The 11,330-nt window shown below is 34.2% G+C and overlaps 1 protein-coding gene across 2 annotated transcripts; it reads left to right on the forward strand.

Moving 5' to 3' along the window:
* Positions 1-318: 318 nt before the first annotated feature.
* On the forward strand, positions 319-6,785 carry LOC131629778 (uncharacterized). Of its 2 annotated transcripts, XM_058900569.1 has the most exons (11): positions 319-761; positions 1,072-1,169; positions 2,006-2,048; positions 2,671-2,753; positions 2,843-2,907; positions 4,002-4,057; positions 5,557-5,616; positions 5,797-5,809; positions 5,844-5,940; positions 6,081-6,149; positions 6,240-6,785. In XM_058900569.1, exons 1-11 carry the CDS (start codon positions 375-377, stop codon positions 6,304-6,306), a joined length of 1,038 nt encoding a protein of 345 aa, XP_058756552.1. In that variant the 5' UTR covers positions 319-374; the 3' UTR covers positions 6,307-6,785. The 2 variants fall into 2 exon arrangements, with proteins under 2 accessions (XP_058756552.1, XP_058756553.1); XM_058900570.1 differs by lacking the exon at positions 5,797-5,809 and having other exon boundaries at positions 324-761; positions 5,908-5,940; positions 6,240-6,775.
* Positions 6,786-11,330: the final 4,545 nt, after the last annotated feature.

Raw genomic sequence — 11,330 nt, forward strand, 5'->3', positions numbered from 1 at the left:
TGTATTATATTTTGATATTTTATTTGAGTTTATGTACTTTTTATTTTCTAATCATTTTATCAGAAAAAATTAATTAATTTTAATTAGTACGTTGATCCGATTTTAACAATGTAGTTATGTAGTTTTTTTCAAAATTGAAAAGACATTTCGCATGTGCATATTTAAAATTGGTTTAAATGATTTTCTGATATGCATATGCAAAAAAATCCTCAGATATTTTAATTTTTATGTTTAAACAATAAAATTTTTAAAAATAAAATTATTTCGAATATACATATGGGAAAGATATTTTGAGATTCTTATTGCCGTTTTGAAATGATATATGTTTAATAAGATGATAGTGAAACTGAACTTGGAATTTACAACAACAAAAAATGGCGGCACAGGCACAAACCTTGAAGGTTTATCCCTCTTCCACGAGACTTCAATTTTCCTATCCTCATTCCAATTTCAATCAACCACGCTTCTCGTCGTTCTCGTTTCGAAGTCCTCGCCTCCAACCTATCAGCTGTAGCGCCTCCAATGTCAAACCAAAGAAGCATTCTCCTTCCTCATCCACCAAAAACAAAAACCTAAACAACAACCACAACAACAACAAGAATAACAACAAGAGTGACGCGGAAGCTAGAGATTCCAATTCCGCGTCCGATTCTTCTCCGCCTCACACTCCTACGCAACTCCCCCGTCCACCGGCTGGTTTTGTTGTAGACGATACCGGCAAGCTTCTCACAGCTAACAACAATGAACGAATTGCCACACTTGTGAGTTTTATTTCTTGTTATTATGTGATTTTCTGTTCTATTAGATTCAATTATTGCGTGTGGTTATCATATGGTTAGTTATTGGTTGAGTTCTAACAAACTCCTAACTAACTCCAACCAATTTCTAACTACAGAAACTAACCCCTAACTGTCAATGACAAGTAGCTAACTAAACTAAGAGCTTAGGCTAATGGATTCCATATCACATTTTTTGGTAATTAAGATTTTATAAGAATGTGTTTGTGTAGGAAATTAGGGTTCAAGAGTTTTATATACGAATTGTTGCGAATCATGAATATTTTATTATCAGGTTGATCCTGCAAACAATCTACCTTTGAAGTGTGTGATAAGGAGAGTCTTCACCAGTTCTGAAGGAGAGGAATGTTTGTTGCTATCCCCACTTGACATGTAAGTTCAATATTTATAGTTTTCGGTGAAAAATGTTGTGTCCCAACTAGAGATATTAATAGGAAATCGCGGAAAATAGCGGATTGACAAAAATCCAATATAAGAAACAACGGATAGGGCATTAGGCAAATAGCGGAAGCCTCAATGCAGTTGAAATCATGTTGCGAAAAAGCCAGTATAGCGTGCTATATCAGAATTTTAACAAGCCGCTATTGTTCCGTGATATGCTATTTACTACTAAATGTTATGATGACGCTATATCACTATTGCATAACGGAATTTTAATAATACGCTATTTTCTCCTATCTGTAATTGACAACACTGGTTGAAATAAGTTATGCTTATATATAAAATAAAGCATGTTGCGCTGCGCACAAATAAGAGTACATAAACAGAAATTTAATTAAACAGGGGAAGGGAATATGGTATGCCCCAACTCATCACCGACTCAACATTTGAAATTTTTTGTCTTGGCAGCATACATGATATTTTTAATATTTCTAGGGAAAAAAAGCATAAAAAACAATAAATTCTGTTGTGTAAGCCATAGCTGCTATCACAAATATGCAAAAAGCCACAGTTATTGCAGTTGTAGCAAAATCCCAATAGCATATCAGCTTTTGTCGCGGTTGCTCCAAATCCCGTTATACGATAGCCGCACTGTACCAGTTATTTAACAACACTGGTCCAAACCTTTTGTATGATGTTTTTATCCTAATGTTAAATATTTCAAGTGATTTGATTCCTCTTGTGACACAGCACTATAATAGAGATTCAGAATTTTGGTAAACTTTTTAAAAAAAAATTTGACTTTAGATTGTGGAATTTTTCTACAGGCCTGTCTATGTATTACAGAGCACAGGTGATGGATGGTCAGAAGTAAGTTTCTATTTCATAATTGAAGTATCAGTTTGCTTGCATATTCATTGTTGCTGCTACATCTAATCTTGATTTAGGAGTGCATTGTATTGACAATACAAATAGGACTTTTAAGTTTTAAAAATAGAACAAACAATTAGTTTTGATATTGATACCATCTTGTGCACTCCTTTTATAGTAAATCTGTACAACTCACTCTTGTTAAAGCTCTGAAACAATTTTGAAGTATATGCTCATCTTCAATAATAAACCATAATACTAATTTCTTATTATATAAAAATTAAAAAGACAATTTCCCTTTTCATTTATTTACAAATCTTAATTCCATACTATGTCTATGCCATACTTCACAGCCAACCGTTACATATAAACTCCCAAGTCTATATAAATAAGGATGGTTTTGTTAGGCAATTGACTGTCTAAATTAAAATGTGCGCAAATTTTCATGAAATGGGCAAATGGTTTAATTGAGTTAAAAAGTTATTTTGACAAAAAGAGTATGGCATCTTTTGATTTGACACGTCTATGTAGCCAAACCTAGCTAATAGAAAAATACTTTTGTTATTGTAGTCATTGTTGTCAAATCTTCATTCAGATTTCATATTTTCTTCCATGTTTTTAGGTCAGTTACGAGGAGCTTGAACCTCTTCTACCTGCTGCTGCTTTCGCACTTGCCAAATTACGCATTCATCTGGTCTATAGTGGGTATGCTGCATGCCTGTCTTTTCTCATGATTCAGAAATTTATAGAATTAACTAGTGTGCTTGATCACAATATTTTTCTGTCCATATTAGATACTGTTATACAGCTCGTGGTAGTTTATTTTACTCAGAAGAAGACGTATTTGAGTTTCATGCAGGTAAATATTATTTGCTTTTTATTAAACTAGTAACGTTTCTATGGCTCTAACCCTATAGAGGATAAACTAAAAAGAGGTAATAATCAGATTATCGGGGAGGACTTTATAGTTCATAACATGGCTGTTAATGTTGCTAAGATTCTATAGTTTATGTGATTACTAAAAGCTTGAAATTTGTTTGGATATATCCTAGTTAGTGATTGGCCCTGCTATTTGTTTGCTTCTCTTTGATTTCGAAGCCACCTTTCTGATGAATTTTTCTTTATTGCATTGTCTTTTATGGGAAATCGGTGCTCCCTTTAAAAGGAAAACGAAATTACTAGCCTACAAGCATGTCATATGAGCTGTTTAGGAATGAGGATTTATTTATTGCTCACAGATCTGTTCATTTTATTGCTATATATTTTACGCTGTTTTGGGTGCAGCTCCTCAAGATAATAACATTAACTTCTATGTAGTTAAAATCAAATTTTCACACAAAATCAGGAAGGGAAAGTAAAATCGTAAATCGTGGAATCTTAAGATTATACAAAATTCAGAAACTCATATTTACTTGCATGTAAATTCATATATATGAATATGAAATAGCACTAGTAAGAGAAAGAAAACCTTAAATCACTTGAAATACTGATGTACAATTAAATTCATAAGCATAGGTCACAAGTAAGATAATTAAAACGTTAATTCACACTTCAAATACTTAAATGAAACAAATTGGTATTTTCATAATTGTTAATGAAAAAATTATAGACCCTTAAGTCTTTGGAGATGACTTGTTTCCTTTTCTATCCACTCTTCATGTGTGGATTGGGTCAAGAATTGCTGTTTGGTAGAAAGAAGTATTTCTTAGGCGCCTTTTCTCACTAATCCCACCCCTCCATATTACCAAGTATGGTACCTTGTTAAATTAAATAAAAATGTAAATGTAATATATGGGAAGCTAGTGATGATTTACTAGGCGACTTTGTCTTTTCTTGTCATATTTAGGAATGTTGATCAACTTATTATAATGGGCGTTCTAAAGTGATAATATGTTGAATAACCATTTGAGTTGGAATCCCAAAAATCAATGGCTGATAATTTCCATTTTGTAGAGGGTAAAGGCGGTGGCTTGGCAACCGAGGGTGTAAAACTCACACGCTTCAATGAGGTAATATTAACATCAATTGCACAAACATGTTGCGTTTTTGTGGTCTTTTGAAAGGTTTATCTTTAACAAAAGCAAAGCTCTCCCCCGTTTAATGTTTACTTTTCTAGAATTTTAGATGTTTAGAAATTGTTGTCACAATATGGGACAAAAACTTTTTATTGCCCAAGTGTTTTTGTATACTAGTATGCACATAATAACTACCATTTTTCTGAAATATGCACGTTTTTAAAGAAGTGTTACAAACATTTTTTGAAATATTAAAAGTGAGAAAACTAATGAAGGTGAACAAACAAACATTTTAGGTTTTAAAAGCCTCACCGTGCTGCATGTTGTCATGTTTCTCTTGTATTCCAATATGTTGGGACAAAGTCTCCCGGGACAATGATGGACTACGGATACCTTGTTTGTTGTGTTATTCTGCTAATGTTTATTATCACAATGACTTTAATGTCAATATTGAAATGCTTCTATTTCAAATATAGCAGCAGTACTTATAAAAGGACTAAAATTTTAGCCTGGTTTAGTATTTAGGATAAAATTTACATTCTCTAATTTCAGTAAACCGTGATATCATGGCAGTAAATCAGAAATATACTTAGTGGTTCCTAATTATTAAAATCAAACATAAAGCCTCTAAATTGGAAATAGTTTCCAACAGTAATAACTAGTAACATCTATGTTGCATGTTGTGTCCTGAGTATCATTGGGGTATTTATGTTGTAAAATTAAAAATTAGTTTATTGTCAAGTATTTATGTCGCACCCTCAAATTTGCCTTGGCATACTTGACAACTATACAAGAATACAAATTACTCCCTCCATCCCTCAAAATAAGTATCTTTTGCTTAGTCCACTCTTATTAAAAAATGTTGGTAGGGTAGTTAATGTGTCCATTTTATGTATAGATATACAACTTTGTATTTGGAAAGTTAATATTGACTTTTCATATTCCAAGATACTTAGAGGTATTAATTAGGAGTTTATTTGGAAAAAAAGTGTATCTAATAAATTGAAAAGAGGTTTATATTTAGGGACAATTTTTTTGTCAAATTAGTGCTTATATTTGGGGACAGGGGGGAGTATCTTCATTGGAGGGTTGAGTTTACAATTATGTTTGCTTTCTTTTCTTCTATGAATCAGTATTATTTATACCAATGCAATTAAATTTTGAACTGAAGAAGTTGCTTTGAGTTTTTATTTTCATTGTGTATCTACAGTCATGGAGAGTCACACTTTTTGTTAAGACGCATTTCTTTTGCATTTTTTCCACATAATCAAATTTTGATCCCAAGAAGTTGCTTTGAGCTTTTATTTGCTGTGTATCTATAATCATGAAGAATCATGCTTTTTTGTTAAGACTTTAAGACACATTTCTTGCGCATTTTCCCCCATATACTTTTATAAGTTTGCTAAAGTAATATCTGATATGTTACGAATACTAACACTACAGGCCTTACCTTGAAATATAGCACACGGTAATTTATTACAATTTTGTTGCAGGATGGAGCACACTACATGATATATACACCATCTGACCCACTTGTTTTTGTTGCTGTGAAGGTAAGCTTCCATGCTTAAGTTTCTTAACAACTATTGTCTCTTCAACCGTGGCTTCACTCCATTTACTTGCGACGCCTTCTATCTATCAAATGCATTTTATAGTTGACTAGAATCTCTACATTTATTATAATTAGAATGAGAAGATCAAATGCATTTTATAATAGAGTGGAAACTTTTCAGAATGCCAATGTGAATTTATATGAAATTACTCTAAGTTTCCACAGTTTATTTATGGGGCATGAGAAACCGGTGTTCTTTAGTGAAACACAAATTTATCCTTTCCTTGTGCAGGATCAAAATGGAATGCTACAAATTGCTGACGAGGTAAGTATTCACTCCACACTCATTACAGAGTCTGGTCTCTTGTGTTTTCTTTCTCACTCCCCATATAAATCTGATTAGTGTAGGAGCTACAAATTCTGATTTCATAATCCTAGAAGTTGCTAATTTCATTTTATGAATAGGAACTGCTTGAAGATCCTGCTGTCATTAGCGCCAAAGATGAAGAGACAGAATTTAATGCCTTGGTGGTGGTATGTGATTTAATCTTCCAAAGTAAAATTTTCTTTGGTTATAAAGTTTGACTCTATTCATTTCTGAAGTTTGTGCTGTGTTACACGCAGGAGGAAGAAGCTGCACTCCTTGACTCACTGTTGGATTGAAGATAACCATCTATACTCATTGCAATAGAGCTGTCTTATCCCACTGTTTCTCATCTGGATTGCTGCAAAATTTTGTGGGTCGAACAACTTTTTTTGTGTACATATGTATATTGTAATAAGGACTATCGATTGAGGACTGCAACAAAACAATTTTAATAAGGCTTTTTTTTGGTTGATAATAAAGACCAACAGAAAAAAAAAACTACAGGAGAACCAATCTTGGGACAAAGGTCTCTATTACATTAGAAGAAACCAAATGCCTAACAAAATCTGGAATATCTTCTACAATTTTAATAAGGCTTTTTTTTGGTTGATAATAAAGACCAACAGAAAAAAAACTACAGGAGAACCAATCTTGCGACAAAGGTCTCTATTACATTAGAAGAAACCAAATGCCTGATAAAATCTGGAATATCTTCTCTGAAAACCAAATCCTCTCCGGTATCACCATCGGCATATGCTAGTGCAGCCGCACACATGTTCGCTTCCCACATTCACTTCATACTTTTCCATGAGATGTAGGATCTTTTTTATCAGCAAATATCCATCAATATTCGTAATCTTGCTGGACTCTAGCATTTTGACAATGATAGAAGAATCAATATTCATCTCCACTTTGTCTAATTTCTTTATAAGAGTTAACCCTTCATAAATTTCTCATATTTTTGCCCTAACAACACTACACTTCTCAATTTACTTAGAAAAACCATCCTTGCACTCGCTATGCATATCTCGAATGATACCTTCATACCCTAATGCCCTACATACAGTGCAAGCCTTATCCGTATTGAGCTTGACCCAAAAAACTTGATACTTGTTCTTCAACACTTTACACCACAAGTCTTCCCCATCATTATGCAACTTCCACACCAGTTTCATGAAGCACGCTTTATTCGTTTCATCTGACTTATGTAGGCCTAATCTTCCCACATTTTTATGATTAGTTATCATATCTGTCATATCCCAAATCTGTCCTATCCTTTATCAAATCATTTGGCTTATGCATTTCATTCTCCTCATATGCATTACCTTTACATCAGGTCATTTTACATAACATGCATAATTAATCAATAACTTGGCATGTGATCAAGGATCTTGAGGAGTTAGGACTTCTTTATTGCTTTGAAGCCCTCATTTTCATTCAAGGTTGATTCAAGTTGTTCCTTCATCAATTATGGTTGGAAGCTAGGGTTTTGTTTTCATGATCATTGTGAACTTCCTTTTCCTTAAGCTATAAGGTTTTCCTCTATAAATATGCATTCATGATCTTGGATTAGGGTTGATCTCCATATGCTTGTGGCTATCAGGTAGACCTCAGGGTTTGTCTTGCATTCTGTAGCAACCTGCCCTTAAATTAAAGCTTTTTAGAGTCGCCACCTATTCTGAAGGGCGAATAGGAAACCCTACGCAGTTAAGAGATCGGAGTAAGATTATTATAATCAGGTCGAGGGAAGGTGTTAGACACCCTTAACCCTTTCCTAAGGTTTTAAGTCTAAGGTACAGTTTTATGGCAAAATTATAGAGGTTAATAGCTAAGGAAATGAGAAGGGTGAAAAGTGAGATTTGAACTAAATTGAGGTTTTAGGGAAGGGGACTCGCCTTGGTTATCCAAGTGCCTACGTATCTCCTTAGGGAGAATCAGAGTCAACGTAGTTCGGGCACAGGGTTGTACGCCTTAGAATTAGAGTTTGATTTGATATGGTTTGAAGGTATTTTGAGTTACCTTGTCGTAGTTTTTGAAATGCGAAGTTCGAAGGTATTTTGAATTACCTTATCGTAGATTTGAAAATCGCAGTATTGAAGGGATGAAAATCCGTAGTATCGTGGTTTAGTGTGTTTTGAATGTTTGGGCGTACAACCCTGATTTAATATGTCACTGTTAGTTGCGATGATCAATAGGTTTGATCATTATAGTTAACGGATTAAATAATGTATTGCTGGTTGCTCTGATCGATAGATTCGATCGTCACGGGCAACAAATGGGGTGTGTTTTAATTTTGTAATTAAATCTCATGTTTTATTCTTTTATCTCTCGTCTAATGCGACTAATAGCTTTAGTCGGGTCGAGGAGAGAATTAATTAAGGGTCAATGTTTTGCCAAATGGGCAGTGGGATTGGGCAAACCCTAATATTTGGATCCTATCTAGGGTTTTCATTGTGATTTTTAATAATTAAAATTAATTAAATAATTAAGTCGAAAAATTGGGGAAGATAATCGGGAAAATAATCCTAAAGATCATAGTCTTAATCCTAATTATAATCCTAATCCTAATTATATTAATTGATCAAACTAAACATATTAATATATATATATATATATATATATATATATATATATATATATATATATATAATCTAAACAAAATAATGAAATAGAAAATTATATATAAAAGAACCTGGGGTTTGATTCCGTGTTGTACGTTTCTAGATGTCCATGGCAAGTCTCCAGTTCTTGGGCATTAGATCTGGGCTTGTATTGAATCTGGTGGTGATGGCTGAAGACACACCATAGGTGCACAAAGAGAAAGACGCGCTAGATCATACAGAAAAAATACTTAAAATAAATGGTGAGGCAACAGGGTTCGAACCCAGGCCTCATGGGTCTCAGGTCATGCAACCTTGCCATCTGCGCTGTACACTCAATCTGAAAATATCTTCATCCCAAAACAACAAATATGAAAAGAAAATATTCAAAAGAGCCATTCAAACGAGGTCAAAGTGTGGGCCCCCTTATCTTTTGATCAACCAATTGAGAGAGGAGAGAGGAGTCCGTTTGGTTGAAGCTCAAATCATAGATCAGCGCGCGCAGTCCCCACTTTCCACTTTTCAAACGGGCCAATCAACAACCTCCACGCGTGGGTCGTCATCTTCACAAAACTCAGGCCACCGGAACTGTACAGTTCCGGTCATCTCTCCCGATGGTTCCTTCTTTGGTAACTTGCAAAAACGAATTAAACGAAAAGAAAAAAGAACCCTTCTCGCATGAATTTTTCCCCTGATTCTGAATATGCCACTGGTTTGTCCTAAAACGTCCTGGAAATACGAATACTATGCCGAAGCTTCGACGTGCCCTAGCCATGGCGTCCCTCAATTCACCTGTCGAAACTTGCATCTGATGCCTCAAGCCTACTCTAAAGGACCTCCTGAGAAGGAATAAGCTGTTGAAAACCATTAGCAACGCTTGAATAGAAAAGAACAAGATTGAAATTATACCAAACCGGGGTACTCGGGTTGCATCATTCTGGGCCGTTTAGGATTCGCTTCTTGGACTGGGATTAGTCTTTAACACTGCAGGAACAAGAATGGAGGCTCGTACGGGCTTGAAAATGGCTGGAGATCGTGACTTGGTGGTGCAAATTCCTTTTGAAATTTTGGAGTGCAAACCCTAATGCTCTTGGCTCCCAAAACCCCCTCTTTATGGCTGCAGCGTGTGTAATATATATGGAGAGTATTTTAGGTCTAATCTCTTGGGAGAGAATCAAGTAATTTCATAAAAAAGAATTTGATTTAGAAGTATGCATCTAATCTTTCCAAACTTGGCAACTTTTGCTTTTCCTCTATTTTTTCACGTGTTCTTTGGTTTTATGACCAATTTAGAACCAATTTGGATTCAAGTGAATTAATCACATGATTTTTTTTATGTTATACCATGATTTTATTTTGATAAATTTTGTATTTAAATGAAAAAATCCAAAATTAAATTAAATAAAACCACCAACTAATTGGAAATTGGTTTATGGGCTCTCAATAAACTCAATATCACATGGATAACTTGATTTTGGAGGCCCAATACTCAAAAGTGTGCAAATAGTCAATTAGGGTTTCAAACACTTCATGAATTTTACCCAACTTGTGCAACTTGTATTTTGATCAGTTTTTATCATTTTGAGGTATTCTTGGACTTTTTAGAAAGCTCAAAGAGTCCTCTAAACACTCCTTTTGGTTTCATCTCCATTGAGTCTTTCATGTTCATGTATGCTTCATTTGAAAAAGATGACTTCTAATTGACTTTCAAAAGGACCTGTAATGTTTTTGTCCATATCTCCCAAATGGTGCATTTCTTGATTTTGGGCCCAATATCAAAGTTGTAGAGGATGAAATTTCCTTGAGAATAGGCTTTGGTTGGACATTTTCTGACAAACCATGTGAGAGTTATGACCAGTTAAAGTTGAGTCGACTTCTTAGTTACAAAACCCTGATTTGAACCTTTGATTAGGAGAATGTTGCTTGAATAAACCCTTGTACCTCGAGTCATTGAAAATGAAAAGAGGGGGGCAAATTTTGGGGTATGACACATTCCTTATGGGATCCTTCTCAACATTTGGGATTTGATCATTACATAAAGTGTATGACTTCATCATTACTTATGATACAAGGCATTCAACATGACTTCATTCAGAAGACTTTGAACTTGGGCAGGGAAGTTCTTGGGTATCATCATTCAAAGGGTTTCATTCATTGCTTGGATAACCAGTTATGGTGTAAGACTTGATGTACACATGGCAAGGTAGGGAATTCATATGGATTTTAGGGTTTATATTCATCAAGGACTATTCTCAATACTTAGGATTTACTCATTATTCAATACATGGTACATTTTCACTTACTCTTATGACAAGTCTAGACTTTGGATCTTATGCTAGAAAAATGGAGATTTGGAATGGGAGTTTACTTGGTTTTATTATGAATCATTTCAAGTTTTAAGGTCAATTGCTCAAGCTTGGACTTTTGGTCAAAGTCAACCATGGAAGGTTGACCTTTGACCAAAGTCCCTCTTTATTCATTTTTGGGATTTTATTTCATAGGCTATCCAAAATGTGGTTTGGGTGTATCCTGGTACTAAAGCATTAGAAAGTAATGAAAGGATTGAAACAAGAAAGGTTGAAATTACAATTTGAGCATTTGGTGGGAAAATAAATTCAAAGTTATTTTGAGTAGAAAAAATCATTTCATTTCCAAGCTATTTTACTAAAGGAACCATGTTCACTACAATAATAATATTCAATATAATTACAAAACTACCATTACTCATTACACCACAAAGAAAAATTA

The sequence above is a fragment of the Vicia villosa genome, unplaced genomic scaffold, assembly GCF_029867415.1.
Source record: "Vicia villosa cultivar HV-30 ecotype Madison, WI unplaced genomic scaffold, Vvil1.0 ctg.000605F_1_1, whole genome shotgun sequence".
NCBI classification, from domain to species: domain Eukaryota; kingdom Viridiplantae; phylum Streptophyta; class Magnoliopsida; order Fabales; family Fabaceae; genus Vicia; species Vicia villosa.

Bases quoted from the DNA above. Each gene is read 5' to 3' on its own strand.
- LOC131629778 (XM_058900569.1), top strand. From the start codon at position 375: ATGGCGGCACAGGCACAAACCTTGAAGGTTTATCCCTCTTCCACGAGA. The intron at 1,170-2,005 runs GTAAGTTCAATA...ATTTTTCTACAG, and splicing joins TTGCTATCCCCACTTGACAT to GCCTGTCTATGTATTACAGA. The intron at 2,754-2,842 runs GTATGCTGCATG...TGTCCATATTAG, and splicing joins ATTCATCTGGTCTATAGTGG to ATACTGTTATACAGCTCGTG.